This window comes from Cynocephalus volans, chromosome 17, assembly GCF_027409185.1.
Source record: "Cynocephalus volans isolate mCynVol1 chromosome 17, mCynVol1.pri, whole genome shotgun sequence".
In the NCBI taxonomy this organism is placed as follows: Eukaryota; Metazoa; Chordata; class Mammalia; order Dermoptera; family Cynocephalidae; genus Cynocephalus; species Cynocephalus volans.
This window is the reverse complement of record NC_084476.1, coordinates 5,650,567-5,671,304: the sequence shown is the minus strand read 5'-3', so window position 1 is coordinate 5,671,304 and position 20,738 is coordinate 5,650,567. Positions and strand designations below refer to the sequence as shown.

At 46.0% G+C, this 20,738-nt stretch overlaps 1 protein-coding gene across 2 annotated transcripts in view; it reads right to left on the bottom strand.

The window, feature by feature from the left end:
• The window catches only part of DDX31 (DEAD-box helicase 31), a 70,526-nt gene that overhangs the window by 1,846 nt on the left and 47,942 nt on the right, over positions 1-20,738 (bottom strand). For both annotated transcript variants that reach the window (XM_063082369.1, XM_063082368.1), the window contains exon 19: positions 15,748-15,916. In XM_063082369.1, coding sequence (XP_062938439.1) covers positions 15,748-15,916 — 169 coding nt within the window. The remainder of the gene's footprint in view (positions 1-15,747; positions 15,917-20,738) is intronic.

Below are 20,738 nucleotides of genomic sequence, written 5' to 3'. Positions count from 1 at the left end.
CGGTGCTGACAGATTTTCATAACGGTGGCAAAATATCATGGCATTTTTAAAAGTGAGGCTTTGTTCTGTGTTGTTTTCATGGAAAAAAAAGAACGATACACCCTAACACTCTGATGGCAAATGAGGTGTATGATACAGCAGCTTGCCAAAGAATGGGGGGAAACCCACCTAAAACTCAACCACAAGAAGCAGTGAAATGTGTCAGCAGCTTCCCAGAACCCTGAGGCAGCTCAAAGCAATGGGCCTCCTCCCAGACAACACAGCCCCAGCCTCGTCCACACAGCCAAGGCAGGGATGTTAGTCACAGGTATCTCTTCACTGACTGAAAAGACTCTTAAAAATATTTCCAGCCCTGTAAAACCCAAATCCAGGGTGCAGGCTGGTCAGCGTGCAGGCCAGGGGTTAGACCAGCAGCTTTCCACGGCTCACACAGACCCGGGTGGTGGAGGGAGGTCTCTCCCTGCCCAAATCCACACGGAAAATGCCAAAGGTTGAAAATCAATTTCAGAAGTTGAATCATAGTAACTGTTCTCAAAAAGACAGCAGTTTTACCATTTGATCAGAAGATCAGAGGAGAAAATTTGTAGAAGTTCAATCATACATAAGAAGAATGATTAGAAAAACTGAAGAGTAAAATAATGTTTCTTAAGATAGGATTTTAACCAAAACAACAACAGGAAAACAACTACTAATGAATCCATACTACCTAATTGGCAATTCCTTCAACGCCAAAATAACAGTGTCTCAGGATAATACAACATCATGGAGTTCTTACAAAAGGCAGAGATTATGTTCTGCTACTATGTATACAGAATTTTCTTTGCTGTAATAATCAGAGGATAAACTGGACTGAAACTGTGGTCAAAACAGAAATAAAAGAATTCCTTTTAAAACCCAAGAATTAGAAACAAGACTAATACTATGTTATTAATCAGATTATAAAAGTTTGTAGGATCTCATTATGACTGGGTTAAAGCAATGATACCTACTTATAATCACACTCCAGAGCACAGGGTTACAATCATACAATGGTGTTTTCTACTGTAAAAATCAGGAAGAAACAAAGTTAACCTCTGCTGGGGAAAAAGATTTGAGGCAAGGGAATAATTACAACACAATGTTTAAGGGCTTGGGTGTGTGTAACAGGGACAGGATTTAGAGAGAAGATTAGAAATGTACAGGGAAGTACTTCCCGGGTTCTATGTGAAATGATTTACGTACACTGTCTCCTATAATCCTCACTCAATGAGCAGGTATGATTATTACCCTCGTTTTACAGACAGGGACACTGAGACTCGAGGGGGTGGGTAACTTGCCCAAGACCACAGAGCTCGGAAGCGCAGCAGCCATGGTGCTCACCCAGGTCAGATGGCCTCGAGCCTCTGTGCTTCCCACCAGGCTGCCCATCAGGCCCAGCAGGGACTTGGGTGGAGAATGACCCTGGTTTAACAGAGTCCCCTGTGGTCTCACGAGGACTGCTTCAGTGGAACAATGGGGGCAGAAGCCAGGGGGCTGAGGAGTAGAGAGTGAGGAAGGACGAGAGCAAGGCCACAGGGTGGAACCTGGCTGTCACAGTGACTCAGACCCTGCGCCTCAATTTCCTCATCTGAAGAATGGGGATGATACTGAGAACAGGGCTCATAAGGTCCTGTAAGATTAAATAAAAAAAGCCATCTAAGGTGCTAGCTGGTGGTTGACTGTAGTCAGCCACAGCTAAACATGAGGACGCTCAGGTCCGGAGATGCCACGCAGGAGCCAGGACTGACTCTGTGACCTGTGAGAGCCGGGCCAGTGCTATTCTGATTGCATCCAGCATCTCCTAAAGAGCAACGGGCCTAACCCCAGGATGCCTCCCAGTGTAGACTGTGCAGCAACGCCCGGGCTGCGGAGCGCTGACATGTGGTTGGGAAGCAGCAGGAGGCGAGAGACCCTGCAGTCGAGAGCACTCGACTTGCTCCAAACTGAAGGCTGCTGGTTCCTGTGCCTGGGTTTATTTTTAGTCAGGTTGCATGACAGACAGAGTGAACGGGTTCTGACAGGAAGGAATGCTTTTCCTTCACTCTTGTTTGAAGCCAGGTACTCACAATGTGTATAATTTTAAGTGTAACAACCTGAGTTTCAAAATATGCAAAATTTCAGTCAAAATATTCTCTCCAGCATAAGCTCTAGCACTTCAATGATTGTTTCTGTCACTGCTAAAGCAAAATAAATAACCAGAATCTCACTTGGGTGATTGATACACTAATTGCCCACATAGCTAGCACGGGCTGCAGAATCACCTTCCAGCCAATGGCGTCAGTAACGCTGTGCCCTCATGCCGGTGGTACACTAGACAGAGCCAAGAGATGGGCTCCAGGCCTACACCGATGTATGCGACCCACACAGTGGGCAGACATGCACCCTGTATACACGCACACCCTTGCCACTGGGGCCAATTGCACAGTTTGTCAAGACCTGTCCCTTCACAAACCTGGCTGGGGCTGGGGCAGCAGACAGCCATCTTTGGCACTCCTGAACAGGAACACTGAACAGGAACATTTACTAAGGACTTCGTGTCCACATTGCAGGAGAGGATGGTTAGAGAGCACGTCTTGGAGATGGTCCTGCTTGCCTTCAGGTTATGATCACCACATTTCCTGGCAACCCTTTTATTCTAGTCAATGTCCTTTCAACCCGGGACCCAGCAGTCCACTAACTCAGAGGCCCTTGGTGGTTCACAGTTCCAGAGCCAGAACTCTTCCTTAGGTGGGAGAACCTTGGGGCCAACCCTGTAGGGGTTTCACCTGTGGTCACAACAGCTACACCAAAAGGACCCATTTCTCCCCTTGGCCAGCTCCCTATCTCCTTGTCCTTTGCTCTGAGGCCCAGTGCTGAAAAGATGAAGTACCGATGGGAAGGTGGACTGCTCTACACCAAGGAGGTGATGGGCGCACGATGCCTGCTGCCGAATGCTGTGCTCCCAGGAACCTGCCAGCTCCCTTGCCCTCCATGCCCTCCAAATACCTGAACCCCTCTCAAACAGGGATTCCACCTCATAATCCTGTAGTTACCAAGCAACAGATCAGTTTATCTAACCACAGGGAACTCCCTTGCAGTGAAGGCTGGATGAACCCCCTTGGTTACCAAGCTGGATTACTCAGCAGGACAGGCAGATGCCACTTGCACTGCCAATAAGGTGAAATCACAGCCTAATTAGTGAATCAATATCCCCTGCTATGATGACCACTGGAGAAAAGAGATTGCAGGGCCCCTCCCAACTTTATCAGCAAATTCAGAATGATCTTCCCAGGTAAAAAGCCATCCTGACTCTGGTATTTGTTAATGGCATTCTTTTATAGGACACAATTATTTATTTATGTATTGTTAAGTCTATCAATATTTTCTTTCATGTTTTATGGCTTTAGGGTCATGCTTAGAAGAGCCTCCATCATAGGATTTAAAAGATATTCAAGTATATTTTCTTCTAGTCTGCTATTGCTCTAATTCTACTTAGATTTTATTTTGGTTTATAGTATGATGTGGAGAATCTACCTCTTCCCAAGAGTTATCCAATTATCCACAACAATCATTGAGCAATATTTCTCTTCCCCAAGGATGTGGAATGCACCTTTGGAACACTTCCTGCAGGCTGTTTAAAGAGCAGCTGAAGATGACGATGACAATGCAGCCAGTGGGCAAAAATATACTAAACATTTAAGGAAATACCAATTACATGGGCTGTTAATGGATTTAAACATAAAACTGATCAAATCAAAGCCATTCTAATTGGCTACGCAACTATTTACCGTAATTATATCACTAACCCTCATCTGGCACTTACTGTATGGCAGGTACTGTTTTAAGCATTTAATAGCCACTTAACTCATTTACTTTTCCAACAACCCTCCAAAACAGGTACTACTAGTATCCCCACTTTACTGGTGAAGAAACTGAGTCACAGAGAGGATAAGTAACATGTCCAGGGTCACAAACCAGTAATGGAAGAGCCAAAAGTATTGGAACCTAGGGAATTTGACTCCACGGCCTGTGCCTTGACCACCGGGCTATAATTTTCTAAAATAGGAGCAAGATCCTTGCATGAAATATTTTCAATATAAAAGCAATGTCCATATCATCTGAAATTTCAAAGACTTTTGGAACCCCTGATAAAGTGCCTTAAAAGTAACAGTTGGATAATTTAAGTGAAAAAAGCAGTTTTAAAAATCTGTGATTTGTTGAATCTCATTTTAGACAAATTATGATCTCATTATAGACTCCCTCCCCCGCCAAAGGCCATATGCTTGTACGTATATAGGCAAAGAAAGTCTGAAGGATATATAAAATGTGTACCAAGGTTAACTTGGATGGTGGGATTATGGTAATTCTTAAACTTTTCTCTCTTGATTTTTTACAATGAGCATGTATTATTTTTATAATTAGAAAAAAACAGTATATTCATTTTAGGGGGGGAAAAAAAAAAGCAAATGACAGAATTTTGCACTACATGGAAATTCCAGAGTATTTTAATTTCTACTTATCCAAAACCTCTTTGCCTTCTGGCTTTCAGTTTGTTTGATTTTGTGAGGGTTTCTTCTCTTGTGGTATAATTAAAACAAATAGACAGACTGAGGACTCTGCAGGCAGACTGAAGACTGGTCAAGTGTACTTTTCTCATCTGAAAGAGTCTGCTTGTAAGCAAATGACCCAGGGCCACAGCTAGGCTCTGAAGGACTCTGCTGAGGAAGCATGCCCCAAACTTGAAGAAGAGCCTAGGTTTTAAGTGGTCACAGGAGCAGACAGGGATGACTTCAGATGGCTTGAGGCTGACAAAGTTTCTACACTCATGCCTACCTTGATGGCTGAAGAAAAGGCAGCAATAAAAGTGTCAAGGGAGGGAGGGGAAGGAAGGTGGAAGGAAAGGAGGGAAGGAAGAAGAGGAGGAAAGGAAGGAAAGGGAAGGAGGAAAGGAGGGAAGGAAGGAAGGGAAAAGAAAAGGCAGCAATGTCTGATTGGCATTTTGGTAGCTCTTAGATAACCCTAAGAGTAACCAGCAACTCCAGGGAGAATATGACAAGTCCCCCTGGTGCAACAAAGCAGATGAGGTAAGGAATCAGCTGGTGTGGGATGGTAATTTAGCCTCCTGAAGGGGGCACACTATCCCACCTTTCATGGTCACTGAAGGAAAAAGAACTGTATATTAAGACCCTCATAATCTTGGGCTTCTGTTTTGGCAGAGAGGTACACTGGTGGGCCAACAGTTTTAGGGATGTCTTCTTTGTGATTTCTTAGGATCAAACCAAGTCTAGATTCTGTAAAACCACTGGGGCTCCAGAAGACACCGTGTTCTGGGTGAGCAAATTCCCAAGAGTGGCTTGTGGACACAGAGACTGATAAAAAGTGCATCTCAGCCTTTTTGTAAGTCAAACAAAAGACAAGACCTAGTGAAGAACAGAAAAGAAGGACTCTGAGCCCTGGGGCCAAGCGTAGGCACGGGTCTAGGGAGTGCAGATGACAGGCGATTGATCAGTGCCCACTGAGGCCAAGACCAATAATCTGCCTGGAAGGCCATGCACGAGAGGAAAGAGATGATGATATTTAGAGATGGCTGATGTCTAAAAAGGAAGAGCTGAACCAGAATTCCAGAAATAGATGGAAACTTTGAGATTATTTAGATCAGGTGACCAAAACTCTTATGGAACAGAGGCATGAATCTCAGGTGGCAGGTGGCAGTGCTGGGGAATGGGCAGAGGACCAGAATTCTGACAGCTTTGGTTGGAATCCCAGCTTTGCCACTTACCTAGCTGATGACCTTGTTCCCCATACGTCAGAAACGGCCTACACACCGGCGCAGGGCTAGTATGCACGTAAAACAAACCAGGGCATTTTCTAAAGTGCACTAGAGTGCTTTATACATTTTGATTCTTGGTGAGAATATTATGAAGATTGTTAGGATGGAGAAATACAGGGTGGACACAGAAACACTCGAGTGTATTTGAAACTGGTATGATGAGATCCTGAAAATACTGACTGAGAGTGGCGAGCTCGGCCCTCTGGGCCTATGCTGTTTGGCATTATCATCAATGACTTTGATGATATTATGTGACATATCACATTTGCAGATGAAAAAGTCTTCAGGGACAGCTAATACGCTGTATGGTGGAACACCTACAACACCCTAACAGACCACAAGGATGGGCCTAAGCTAAAAAGGTGAACTTGACCTGGGACAGATGTTAGGACTTGCTCTTAGAAGGTAGGGTGGCATAATTATCACAAGTGCAACAGGCAGGGATTTAGTTTGTAAGTTTTGACCTAGAACCAGAGGCCAGGGTTCGAATCCCAGCTCTGCCCCATGGAGAGCTTCCTCCTCTGTAAAATGGGAATAACACAATGTTCCCAGGGAGGACAACAGCAGGGCACCTGCCATGGAGGCCTGTGCCCAGCCGCTGTTGAGCGCCACATCAGTGGTAGCCATGATACCTGCTGCTACTATCACCTGCACTAGCAGAAGTGACCACCCTGCATGACTTCTTGCTGGCAGTCTGTCATACATCTGGGTAGTTTCACAAACCAGATTTTGAAAAGAACCTGGGGAAACCACGATGGGCGGGACAAGCCATCTCGGTGACAGGCTGCCACTGTGTGGAGGCGCTGGGGCTGTGCACTCTGGGATGGTGCATGGGGCAAAAACAAGCCCCACTGTGTGGAGGATCCTGGCACTAGCTCCTATAGGCTGTGGAACTTACTCTATTAGTTTCAACACGGTACTTACTTCTCTTAAGTCCCAGTTTACTCCCTTACGAAGCGCTCATCCCAGTGCCTGTTGCGAAGGCCCTCATTAAACGTTGACTATCGCAAACAGTCCGGAAAGGAGAAAAGGGAAGGAGACAAGGAGCCTCCGTCAGACATGTGGCATGTTGTGGACCAGGCACCAGTTTGGTCAATGATACCACCACTGGTATTTCTATGAGCACACACCCTGTACACACTGCATTTGAATCTCACAGAGACCAAACAGAGGAAATAAGACCAAAGGGTGGAAAATGAAAGTGGTCAATTCTGGTACATTTTCAGGCACTCTAACGGCGAGCAGGGCCCACTGTGGAGGGCAGCCCTGGAGGTGCTAGGATACCAGGCGTGCTGAAGCAGACGCCACACGAACCAAGGCAGGAGCAACAGGACGAGGGTCAGGCCAGGCTGGGCGGATTCATGGAAGACTCTATGAAGTCTTCACTTTTTGTTTATAGAGGAAACAACGCTTATTAAACACCCACGCTAAGCTCAGCCCTGTGCTAAGGCTGACATGCTCATTATCTCCCCCTCACCCCCGCATGATGCCCCAAGGCCCCCCAGCTCACAGGCAGGCTGTTGCTGAGCGCCAGGGCTGGTGTGAAACTCAGGAATGTCTGACCCCAAACCCTAGACTTCCTCCACTGTGCTGCTCTGCTTCTAGACCCAGAGGAAACTTGAGAAAATGTTGGATACAGATCTTGTCTACAATCGTTTCTTCTCAGAGACTGTCTGATGACTGCCCCAATGAACAGAAAGTTTTTACAATCCACTCTAGGGTTTGCAACTCTGATGGTTTCAAACCAAATTCTTCCACATACACAACCAAAATATCTCCTGCTTTAAGTCCATTTCTTTGGTTACACAAAGGATTATCTTCTCACGTAAGAAAATATCCTGAGGAAGAAGACAAAGCGAGTGGCTGAGAGTTTGGGCTTGGGGTCCCCACCGGTCACTCAGGATCCTGTGTGAGGTCTCACTGAGATAGTGTGCACAAAGGACTCAGCTCAGCAGGGCACACACAGTTCTCAAGAGACATGCTCTGCTGCTGCTGCCGCCAAAGAACTTACTAACATGCAAAAAGTGTCACACACTGTTGCTCTGAGATGTTGCTTCTCAAACTGCATTCCCCTTCTTGACTATTAAGTAGTTAAAACATTACATTTCAGACTGCTATGACATCAGAACCAGAATGAAGATGACATCTGAAAAAGACCTAAAGTCATTTCATATAAGTTTTAAGCAGATGGAAAGGCTCTGGCATCATTAAGATAGACTGTGGAGGGGCCAGGACATCCACCTTCCTGTTGCAGAAGGGCGCTCACTGAAAGTGGAGCTAGGGTAGGAAAGGAGAGTAAGTGGTTGGCTCTAAGACAGGAGGGGTTCAGGATGACTAAGGCTAAACCATGTATAGCAAGGGGACAGCTGGGAGACCCGCCACGTTCTTTCTTGCCTTCTCAAATGCTATGAACCAGGGAGCTCTGAGCAAGGACACTCTAATGCAGGGCTGGTGCTCTCCTGCTGCACACAATCTCATCTGGTTTCTGCTGGTTTGTGCTAGGCCAGCCACGTCTTCTAATTCCAGCGCTTGGCCGGCTCCAGCAGTGAATGTGACCAGCTCCAGCATCCTCCCAGGAGAGGCTGGTGGGTTCCTGTTCTTTGTTGTCAGTCCTCGCTGTGTGACGGAAAGCACACCCTGTGGTTCCTGCTGTCTGCAGGTGACCCAGGTGTGGAGGAAGCTCAGGGTCACCGTGAAATCCCTCTAATCGCCTCATTAGCCGGGTGGAGATGAGGGTGTGTTTGTTCCACGAGGAGGCAGAAAGCTGGTAATTGCATGGTGTTGGATAGAAAAAAATTGCAGTAGAAGCAAAAGGCCAAATGTAAAAAGCTACGTGTGCACAGCTGTAATTAAGCCAGAGCCCTGAAAAGCAGGGCCCACAGTACCTGACTGCAGAGAGAAGGGAAGGGAATTTGAAGGGGATTTGTGTTGGGTTGTGAGAGGGAAAGGGGCACACCCTCGGCTGGAGCACATGCCCGCTCGGGGCTGCCTGTGAACACAGGTGGGAGAGCTCAAGATCAGCGGACCAGCTCATCTGAGAAACAGCCCCTGGGTGACTATGCGCCGGGTGGTCTCCACCCAGAGGAAGCTGCCAGCTTCCATGTAGTTCCTGTCCCTGTGGCAGTCTGGACAAGAGTGGACTCTTCTCCTCATACAGATTCCCTGAAGAGAAAATCCAGTGTGGCCTTCAGAGCCACCCCGACCTCGCTGACAGAGAGAACATGCTCTTGCCTGTCGTCTGTGCAGCTCGCCCAGATTCTATGTGAAAACACTTTGTGATCCTAACTCACCTGTGAGCCACAGTTACATTCAGCCAGCACCTCACTGCCCTACCATGTTAAGGAGGACACCCCATCACCATTCCAAGGACCACATTCTTTCCAGTTCCCAGGGCTTGTCCCTGGGTCAGGTTCATGATCTTGACCTCTCTCTCACTACTCATGATTTTAGACTTTCCTGAACCATATCTCCTGGGTTGGTCATTTGCGTTTCCGTATAGCTCCCTAGTAGATTCTGAGAGAGGATTCTGTCTTACCCACACAGCTACTGTTAGTGGTCCTAACCACCTTTCTTGGCCCTCCGGTGAGGTCAGTGATTTGACCCTGCCTGGATGGCAGCCCTGGCCTTGTCTAGGTGGCGTGGAGACCCCTATCTGGAACCCACTCATCTCCATGCTGTGGCCTGACTGCCACCTAGGAAGCTAGAGAAACAGAACCAGAGGCTGGGCCACGCTGGGCTGTCCTGCCCGAGGACCACTTCTTCACACAGGATGGGGAGCCCAGCCCCATGCCTGGTCTCTTAGGACAGATGGACTGACAAGCGGCCCACAGTACTCTGAAAGACAACGTCCCAGCCAGGCAGGGCTTGGGGTTTTCAAGGTTCACTAAATAGCAAACGGGGATTTACCTCTTTTTCATGCCAAGACAATTCCTTTTCTCATTCTTTCCCTTTATATGCACATCCTCTCATAATTACAGGACGCCTCTCAAATTACAGTTTCCACTCTCTCAGTACTTACTGAGCACCTCCTGAGGGCTGGGGATACAAGAAGCAAAAACCAGATGGGTTTTCTACTGAGTGACACTTGAGAGGAGGGAACAGACACCAACCACACCTACAAATAACACCACAAATAGATGTAAAAATGTTGACGCTAGCACAGGACAAGGCAGAGGTGCAAGGCATCTGCCTGGTCAGGCAGGTTACAGAAGACCCCTTAGGGAAGTCTGCAGCCCCAGAGGAGGAAAGGAGGGGCCAGTTCAGGCGAAGGTCCCGAGGACAGTGTGAGGGCTGGGTTGTGACGTGGGACCTTGCAAGGGGCAGGGGGGTTGGGGGAGGTTAGCTGTGGTCTGTTTTACTCACTAGAGTAACAGGGTGTCACTGGAGGTTCTGAGCAGGGCAAGCCAGGGTGAGGGTGTGGAGGCCCTGGCCACCTGTAAAGAAGCGGCTGCAGAAGATCTGGTAGAAGACCATTGTAGCAGTTCAGATGAACTGAGGGGCCGAGAGCTGCTATTCACAAAGACAGGGACACGACGGGAAGTGACTGATCCCAGGAGGCCAGAGGGATCGATAGTGCTGGACACTGCTGAGAAACGAAGCAAGCCGGGCACTGACTCAGGTGCGGCAGATTTCCATGGAGAGATCCCCATGTTCCCAAGTGTGGCTCTGTCCAGCCTCTGATCTCGTGTTTGGCCAATCTCTCTTTTTACAGAATGATAACTGGCTCGATAAAATCAAGATTTTCAGAGTGGGCAAGATTCCAGGTTTGCCTTCAGCTAATTAAGTGATATTAGGGAGGTTGTAAATGCCACGTAAAACTGGCAGGCAAGCTGCTCCTAATGATGAGAATATTGCTTTACAGGGAGGTGCAGCTGCAGCTTCTTAATGCCAGTCTTTGTGGGACCCAGTTCCGTGTTTTCAAGGTTGCTCCTGATAAGAAAAGTTCAAGGGTGCTAAAAAGGTTGCAGTTAACCACACTTCTCACTCTCAGCTCCAGGGACTCTTGTGAGGACGAGGGAAGCCAGGGAAAGAAGCAACGCCATGAGATGGCCACCGTAACCATCAAGTGCTCCCATTTATTTGTGTGTCAGACACTGCGTCAATGTCCTACACTCATCATCTGACTTAATCCCCACAGTGACATCATGGGGCTTGAGATGCCCGCCTTTGAGAGTGTAAGGGAACTGAGGCACAGAGAGGCTGAGTAACTTGTCCACAGGCACACAGGTTACATGTGGCCCAGCCAGGATTCAATGCAGTATCTGTGTGAGTCTGTCCAGGTTTACTCACTGGGTGACATGCCCACAGCTGGCATTTAAGAACAGGGGGAGGAGTGAGGGAGAGAGCTGACAGGAGCGTAAACTACTCCAGCTAGAGTCCTGTTCCACACAGTGACCTCTTACAAGTCGCTTAACAATTACCGAACAAGTGAGGGTAAGAGTCATGGCGACACAGCAAAGGCCTTCAAAGATGAAAAATGCCAAAAACCGGAGCTTCACAAAATCTTCAATCTGAGTGCTGAAGCATTTGTGATAGTTCAGGCGGGAAAAGTCTGATCGTGTGCGTCTTATCTATGAAGAAGGAGTGACTGGCATGTATGATTTCCAGGAGGATGTTTACTTATTTTAGAAAACAAATGACTTCAGAACTCTGGAAGTACAGACGTGAAGGAAATGCTCTGCAGTGTTTGGCAAACAAACCAGCGGGCATGGGGCAGTTCTGACGTGAGGCCAGAACCCGGCGGAGCCAGCCCCACAGAACTAGCCTCTTCCTCTTGATGGCAGGAAGCTGAGCATTGACCCAGCACGCCTCGACCCACTCAGTAGGACGGGACAGGAGATCCTAATAGATTGTTTACCTTATTTCATAAAATCAAGAACTCCCAGGTAACATTTCAGCTAGGCTGGTTTGATAAGATGTATGCAAATAAGACTATTTCTTTTAATAGTCAACAATTCAGATTGCTGTTCCTCTACTAATTTTAAAGGGAGGGAGCTGAGGAGGACAAAATGACTGAATTATCAATAATGATGATGTCCCAGATGACTCTAGGCACTAAGAACATCATAAGAAAAACAGAAAAGGCAGAAGCCAGGGGTAAAAGCAGTCTTGAGTAGCTCTAAACTAAATCATCCAGGAAAGAGCAGTGCATGCGGATGGCACTTAATTCACAAGCTAGGGCGGTTTCAAAACAGCAGCCTCCCTGCTTCACATTGTCACAATAACACCAAGATCATAAGGCACATTCGTTTCTATATCCTTGAAACCACTTTAGACAGAGTGTCAGACGAGACAGACTCAAGGCCCTACTGAGTGTGCCTGATTGCTCTTCGGCACACGTTCTGCTCATGTGTGTCACTGCCTAGACAGACAGACAGACACTCTGGCAAACAACACAACTCTGCCCTCTTAGAGCAGACAGCACCGTCTCCAGGAAAAGACGGAGATTTTGGAAGGCTATGCTACCTCTGCTTCTCAGGAACTGCTGAATCTACATAGCTTCAAAATAAGAAATGCATTTCATGGAAGGAAAACGCTGTTTCCGTGATGGATGTTGCTAAGGGGCCACTCAATATTTTACCAACAGCACCGACTACCTGTGTACATGTATATGTAGGTATTTGGGGTGTGGGGTTGTTCTGACAGGTTTATGTGTAGGTGTCAAAGAGTTTTTGTGACTGAGATTGTATTTCTATGTGCAGGGGAAGACATTAAGTGCTCCCTTTAAGAACCGGGGACTGAAGAAGTTGACACAGGCCTGGTTATTAAGATCTTGTTGAGGACACTCACCGTTTATCTTCTTTTTCTAAAAAGTGGCTGAGAGAAGGAATGAAGGTAGCGTAAGGGATGGAGGCTGCAGCTGTCACTGCACGCCTCATAGTCTCCTAACCCAACCTGCCCTGGGTTCGCACCGTAGCAAACATCTGAGCTCCCCGTTTGCTGTGTGACAGGTGAGGCAGGCTTTTGTTTCTAAGCTGATGAGTCTGGCTTGCAGATATCACAGGTCTGCACATAATATACAATTATTCTCGGCAGTAAATGCCATATAATGAAATACAGAATACTTTACAGAATTTAGTGCTATTATTTTATTCACCCATACAAAACATAAGGAACCATTCTCTTTCCTGACAGATGGATTTCAGAGGAGACGTTTCAGCTCAGAACAATAATTGTGGCCAAGCATAACTCTCTGCACTTGGTGGGGTTTAATGGACTTTTCTTTCCAGTCCTCAAAAAGCAGCAACTGGCATTTGCCTGAGCCCTGACTGAGGTGTGGAAAATCCGTCAAGTTCTCTCTGCCGCTTACCCTGACCACAATGATATGGTCTGTGCGCAGATTAGCTGCAAAGTCATTCCTCCTCCAGGAGTGACAAGATCTCCCCAAGTAAAAAAAAGGTGCCTACTGTATCCTTGAGTGCCCGTCTGCACTAGAAAGGCAGGCGTGGTGGGGGGAGGATGTAAGGAGTATGGAGAGAAATGCCTTCAAAAGAAGGGCATAACAACGGAAAAAGTAGCTGTAACAGAGTGGTGACATGGCAAGAACAGAGAGCGGCATTGTCACGGATGGAGTAATCCTGTGACACACTGCTGTCACTCACCACCCGGCTCCCTGCCGTGCCAGCCAGACATCAAAGGCTGCCCCATACCATCTTACATGCTCTTTATCGGCTAATCAGCCCATTCTTCCCTAAATAAAGCCCTGCTAAATCCCCTGCTCACAGGGGTATAGTGGTCTTGGTGCCCATCTGCTAGTGAGGGTCAGCTGAAGCAGGAGGCGGCGGGCTGCTCTCTCCCTAGTGGCTTCTCAAGGTAAGGACAATGCTGTCTCCAAGTCCCCCTCCCAACCACCTCCCTGCTTTGCTTTCCAGGAGCTGGGTAGGAGCTGAGGATGGCCTGGTCTGAAGAGCTGCTATCTGGATTAACACTTGCTAATGAAATTTCCAGTCATAACGGTAGATCATCTGCTAACAATAAAATATTGGGACTATGTCTATTTTCAGGAAGAAAATAGATACTATGTGTTTCTTATCAGTAAGCCTTTGGCAGGTCTAGTCTTACATCCTCAAAGTGTCAACATTTTAAAGATGGTGACGGTAGTCAGGCCTCCAATTACGAGGTCACTCTTCGATGCTGACTGGGAAGCCTCATGGTTTCTTACATACACACTCAAAATCAAAGGTAAGATGTGCAGATACCAGCAACACCAAATCTAAAGACGGGAACTCACCTTAGGAGCAATGGGAGTAGAGCTGAGGCATCTTCTCCCTCTGGGAGAAGGACCTGGCTCTAGCAGAAGGTGGCAGAAAAGTCTCTTGGCTGCAGCCCTGTACCTCAAAACTGCCTGGAAGAAACCAAAGCAGATGTGCCCACTCCTGTCTAGGCTGTATGACAGCTGCAAAATTATGGAGAAATAATTTATACCTATCCCACAGGATTACTGGAGCACTGTCCTAGAGGAGAGGTATTCATGTAAGAAGAAAAATCAAGCATCTTACAAATTCCAAAACTGGAACTAGAATTAGGCAATACTACGCCTATTACAAAGAGCCTTGTAGATGCCAAGTCCCCAGACAGCAGATCAAGTTGGATGTTCCTGAATCTTAACACATCTGCTTTCCAGCTCTGTCCTGGGAGCGTCGCCTGTATGGCTGGTTCAAGAGGCTTGAACTATTACCTAATTTTGATTCTCAAAACAATCTTGTGAAGTAACTAAGAACATGGATTTTCTTTTCCCTTTTGTAATTGAGGAAACTGAGACTCTGAGACATTAAGAAAAAATATGGTTCAAAACTCACATCAGAACAGAGCTGGAACTTAAATCCAAGTTCCCTGACTCCAAGACCAACAGTCATTTCCCTACACGGGGCTGCCACAACAGGCCAGAGAAACCTGGCCCTGACAAGGTTGATGGAGCAGTTGACACTCCTTGGTGAATCAGTACACCAGGCATCGCACGGGAGCATGTGGCCAAGTGTGGTACTGACTACAGATTCTCCAAGTCAGGGCAGATATACTATGGCATCTGTAATTAATGTGCCAAAAGATGGAAATACAATGCAAAATAATGGTACTGAGCATTCCAGGATTCACACTGAAATCAGGGCAAGGGAAAGCAGTCTTTGTGTCCCCAAACACTTGTTCAATGTGTCCTTCCCAGTCCCAGGCTGCAAAAGCAATCATGGCGATTACCCTAAATTTCTCTACAAGAGCAGCTTATGGTGCCTTGGGTGCTCTCTAGCTCCTGCGAGTGGCTAGATCTGCTCCTGAAAGAACACCATGTCTTTGAGGATAGAAAGAAGACCCTTACAAATGTAGTTCGCTGAGGAAAATTGCTTCAGCACTGTGAAGATGGATTCAGAGCTCTCCCTCTGACCCTTGTCTCACTAGGACGCTCAGCTCAGGAGGCACTTCTCAGCACTGGGGAGTGGCGTGTGCTGTTGTGCAGAAGCTCAGCTGATTGGAGATCTGCCTTTAGCAGCTCCTGGATTCGGAGGCTCAGGCTCTCACCAGGGCTCATCGCATGGAATGCACCAGGAGTCTTCTACAGATCTCAGATGCTTCTCAGGGGGACCACAGTGCACCTGGAGCTCTGACTGTAGCAAGTCACCGAGTTACTACACTGGTGGACAGTGAAAGCAACCCAACACATTGGTCTTGCTGCTCCAGTGGTTCCCACTACATGTGGGCCCAATGGCAGACACCACTGAATTTCTACACATTTAGGTATTTTCCCTCTTGTTCCAAGTGCTTAATTGATAGAATGGCAGATACTAGTGACAATTTACCACAAAAGCCAAAGATGGAAGAGCTGACATTGAGCACACCAGCCCCGTTTCATTTCACTGCTGCTAATCTGAACGGAGCTCTCTACACCCATCTGCCTTTCAGCCATTTGTCACCAGACAAGCTCATCTTACCTTTTCAGTTTTGCTTTCCTCTTCTTTACAGCTGAGACACTAAGATTTTGGGGGGCATCCCTTAGCCCAAAGCTCTTAGCCACATGACCAAGGTGGAGGGATCGGACATGGAAGATGGGCTTCAACTCCCTGGGGTAGGTGGCATAGGCTCGGATGAAGGACTGCAGAGCTGAAAGAAAAATGAAGGTAGGGGATTGTCAGGACTGGGGTCTTAAAGTCCCAAGCCTGATGTTATCCTCTGTACTTTATCTTGCCAGGCAACAGGAGCACAGCCAGAACAGTTACACCATACACAATTGAAATCTATACTTCCGTATATTTTTAAGATTCCTAACAATAAAAAATTAAAGGTCACAATTATCACTTGAATGAACCCTATAAAATTCCAGATCTTACTGCAGACCTTATAACAATCCAACAAGACAGGGCCCTGTTTTCTTCTTCATCACAGTCTTAGGGGCTAGCACGTACATGGTACACAGCAGGCAATTAATAATTGTTGGTGCATAAATGAATGAAAGAATGAGTGAATAACAGAGGACATCATGTTCTTATAAAAATGAGGAAATCATCAAACATTTAGTATTAGAAAAAAGTTTTCCTAATTAAATTTTAGTCATTTTTTGAATAGTTAATGCACACAGGTGTTATAAAATCCAAAAAGTTCAAAAGGCTTTATTATGACTGTCATTATGTTTACTATGAATGAATGACATTGCTATAAATGTACCCTCCAACTCCAGCTCCCCCATCCACAATCACTGATACCAGTTCTTTGTGTACTCATGGGATTTTAAAGCCAAGTTCATTTAAAAAGAATCCAGGATTGGCCAATACGGTGCTTCTTATCCATTCAAAGAATGCAAAAAAAAAAAAAAGATAAAAGAATTAAGGAGAAAGAAAACTATTAAATATCCAAAATAGTCCATGAAATGATTCACCCTGTGAGGACTGCCAACAGTTTAGTGAAGTCCATCAAACATTCCATCAGGGAAGTTTCAGTTCCATTTTAAAGTTAAGGAAAAGGGGTCCTTGTTCTAGATCCCAGCTCTAGCCAGAGAAGAGCCAGATACAGTTACCAGGAGGCTGGAGGATTGGCAATGCCTTAACTAGGCATTCCTTTGAGGAAAGATTTTCCTATACTTGGTTCCCCTTTGAATATCTTGCAGTAACAGTGAAAATCAAGGGTCTGCCTTCTTCTCATTCCAACAGGGAAGGAGGGGACTGTTGTGAAAAGTGCTTCCTGTCCCCAGCATTGCTCTCTTTACTTCCAAGCCCTGCTCTTCTGCCAGCCAAACCAGAGCCTAGCCCTGCACTGTCTGATGGAGGAGGCACTAGCTACCAGCCTCCCTTACCCTTGCTTGTTGAGCCACTGGACTGGCAAGTTTGCCCACAGCTTAAACGTAATATCCCAGCAGCACCTGGAGATTGGCGTTTATGAACAGTAATAAAAAGTGTCATTTTAGCAGATCAGCTCCTGGAAGGATCCTGGGAATCCATCAAAGCTCTATTTACTGAGCAAAGTGAACTCCTTTTCCCAATCGATGAGAAATAATAACCAAGGCAACTCTTCTGCACCCCTCTTTTAAATCTATGCTTATTCCCCTTTTTAATAACTGGGACTAGCTTTTTCAAAGAAAATCTTAACACTTCAAATGGGCTGTACTGTTTGGAGGGTCTGACACCAGGCTCCTAGACACAGAGCTAGACTCAAACCCTCAGAGAGAAATGCTGTACAACTACAATGACCCAGGAGATCAGAACCTCTTCTCCTCTGCCTCCTTTTCTTTCCCCAACCCCCAACACTGACTGACTCTGGTCTGCGAAAACCAGACTGAAACCAAGCCAAGCCAACTAAACCAAGAGTCTGTGCTTTTAAAACCTCAGTTGCCCAAATCCCGGCCCAGGTTTCCCTGTCATTGAGGTGAGGCCCCCGGCTCCCGCCCTGCTCACCGCTCTTCTCTCCTTTTCTACACCAATCCTAGGAGCTGAGCACTGAGAGCGCCTGTCCCAGGAGACATAGGTGCCCAGCTCACAGCTTTACAGGGATAATGAGTTTGCCAAGAAGTGGCAGGAAGCGTTTTCTCGCCAGACAACTGGTCAGGCAGTCTTTCGCACTGCATATTTTCACTAAACCTCCTTTCCTCAAGGCTCTTGTCTCACTGGGGACAGCAACAGTTGGTTGTCCTCACATACTTGCATGGACTCCCATGTTTAGACAATTCAGATGCAGCAGCAGCTGTCTGTAGGACCTTCCAAGGGGCAAGGAGTGGCTCATGTTGGCAGTCTCTAGAACGTGCAGAAGGAGTAGGGGCTGTGGGACCAACACAAGCGGGAAGTAGAGAAATAATGAAAGTGGACATTTATTTCGGGTGACGGAGGGAACTACAGGCAATTAGAGTTGAGTACTCTGCAATTGATGATTCCTATTTCTAGCCAACAATTTAAGGTGCATGAATTAAGGGAAATCTATTTTAAAATACCCCTCATGCACATTTGTCCTTTTTCATTCTTGGACATCTGGATCAGGAATAGTGGTATCTTATGGATGACGTTTACGATTAAGGAGGTAGAAAGGAACAAAACTCCATCCTGGAAAGTGAAGATAATCCTTGCCCCTCCCAGTCCCCTCACCCCCACAAGAGCACCCTTCTGTACAGAGTAAAGGTACATATACCTTCCTACCTGACAACCAACAGTGACAAATCCTGAAAGAATGCAGAAAGGAGGTGCCTTGTCTCTTAAAGATAAAGCATTTGGCAAAGTGCCAGCCTACCTCTGATCCCACTGAGGGAAGAAGTATGATTTGTCATCACTGGTATGGGTTTTCTGGACTTTGAGAAGCACCCCTTCCAAGCACAGGCATAAATCCTGCACATGGACTTCCTACTCTTCAGGGAGACCTGAAGATGGAGAAGATTAAACCATAGAAGCAATGGTCATTTGTAGGTAAAGGACTCCGTTTTCCCAAATTTTCGTTTGGGAGTCTGGAATTTAAACTTACCTTACCACTATTTTTACAACTTGAATCCCTAGCTAAACTATGCAAGATATAAAAGAAAAAAGGGGTAACTGCTTCTGGAAACTGGCAACAATTAAAGGCTGGTTATTAACAACGACTGGGTCAGAAAATGCAAAAGGAAAACAAATGCATACTTGGCCCAGTTTCCAACCAGTTTTCTGCCATAAAGGCAAAAGCCAGCTGCTTTGTTAATTATTCATGAGGTGAGTTCTGAAATGGCATAAAAGGGAAGCAAGTCAGTGGTGGGGAATTTGCATATGCAGATAGAAATGCAAAACATACTATCAATTTATGGGGTATAGTGATTGTTCCTATGCTGTATACTTAATACTTTCAGGGTGACAAACATGTACATATTCTTCCAAACATCCAGAATTCACAATCCTAAGTAACAAGGGAGAAAAGAGTACTGGAGAGCTTTATGTCTGAAATGGGATGACTGAGAATTACAATAGGTGGTTCTGTCCTAGCCCTTTATCAATCTGATGTGGAAATCAATTAGCAAATAAGAGAAATGACATATTTATTCCCTTTGTGGTACATAAATATTGAGGAGTGGCCCTGCTCCAATATCCTTTACATAGAAGATGAGTAACTCTGCTGTTTCTTGGTATTAACAAGTTCAAGGGTGGCGATGATGAGAGAAAACCCAATACCACATTCTCTAAGGATCACTCACTGTAACTTTCACTCTGATGACCCAGACACCTTGAAATAGTTGTAGTTTGGCCAAAATACCCAAAACACCATTGACACCAAAACTGAAGATGACAGTGTGGGCTTATTTCTTTTTATGGCACCTTTGTTATTAGCCCTGACACTTAGCAGCATGGCAGTTACATATTGCAGGCCAGCTGAATCTGCCTAACTTTCATCGAAGGTCTCAACTCTGTAAAGTTACACTGTGACAAATATTCTATTCCTCTTGAGACATATTCCAGTACTTCTCTAGAGGTAGGTTCTTAGGAAAACCCTTAGGAATTACTGAATTCACTTTAGGGAAATACTAAGGCAGGCACTATTAGAGAACAGTCTAGAAGGATATACACTATGTTACCAGTGGCAACAGTGCTGGGGCTTCATCTTTGTGCAGTTCTGATTTGAGTTTTATGACAACTAAGGAATGCTAAAGGTATATAATAGGTACTTGAAAATATTTGCTGACTATCTGGTTTTACCATCTATTTCCTGATGACCACGACTGCTTTCACCCTTGCCCCCTAGAGTCTATTCTCACACACCAGCCAGGTGATCATCTTCACACCTATGTCAGATCATACCACATCTCTACTCAAAGCCCTCTGACAGCTCTCCTTCACTCAGGGTAAAACCCAAAGTCCTCCCGACAGCCTGCAAGCCCTAAGTGACTGTGCCTCAAGCACCCCTTCCCCCTTTCACCACAGGGCGTTCCCACTGCCTGTCAAACCCTTCCCGCAGAGCCACTGGGCTCACCCTGCTGCGGGTTCTTGCTCAAGTACCCCCTTGACAAGGAGGCTTGTGTGACTCCCTATTTGAAATGCTCTCTTCCCTGTCACCCCACTCATCTCCCTTATCCTGCTCTATTGTTTTCATAGCTCTTATTACCTTTTATCAGACTATTTCATTTATTTATTATGCTTATTATGCTCATTGTCTGCTGCCCTTGCCCTCCACTAATATGTCTCCTTCACAAAGGTGAGGAGTGTCATCTGTTTTGATCCTTCATGTGTATCCCAAGCACTTAGAGCAGTGCCCAATTCAACAACTACTTGTTGAATGAATGATTTAAAAAATAAGATATTTCTATTTATAAAAAGAAGGATGCTACAGTGGTCCTATATTGGCAAGCCAGCCTGGCAATTTCTCAAAAACTAACAGAAAGAACTGTGGATCCTCTAGCATGGAATAAGTCTCATTAGCACATGTGTCAGTCATTAGCCAAGACATTCCACTATAAGAAAATATCAGCTATTAAAAGCCTCCTTCTCCC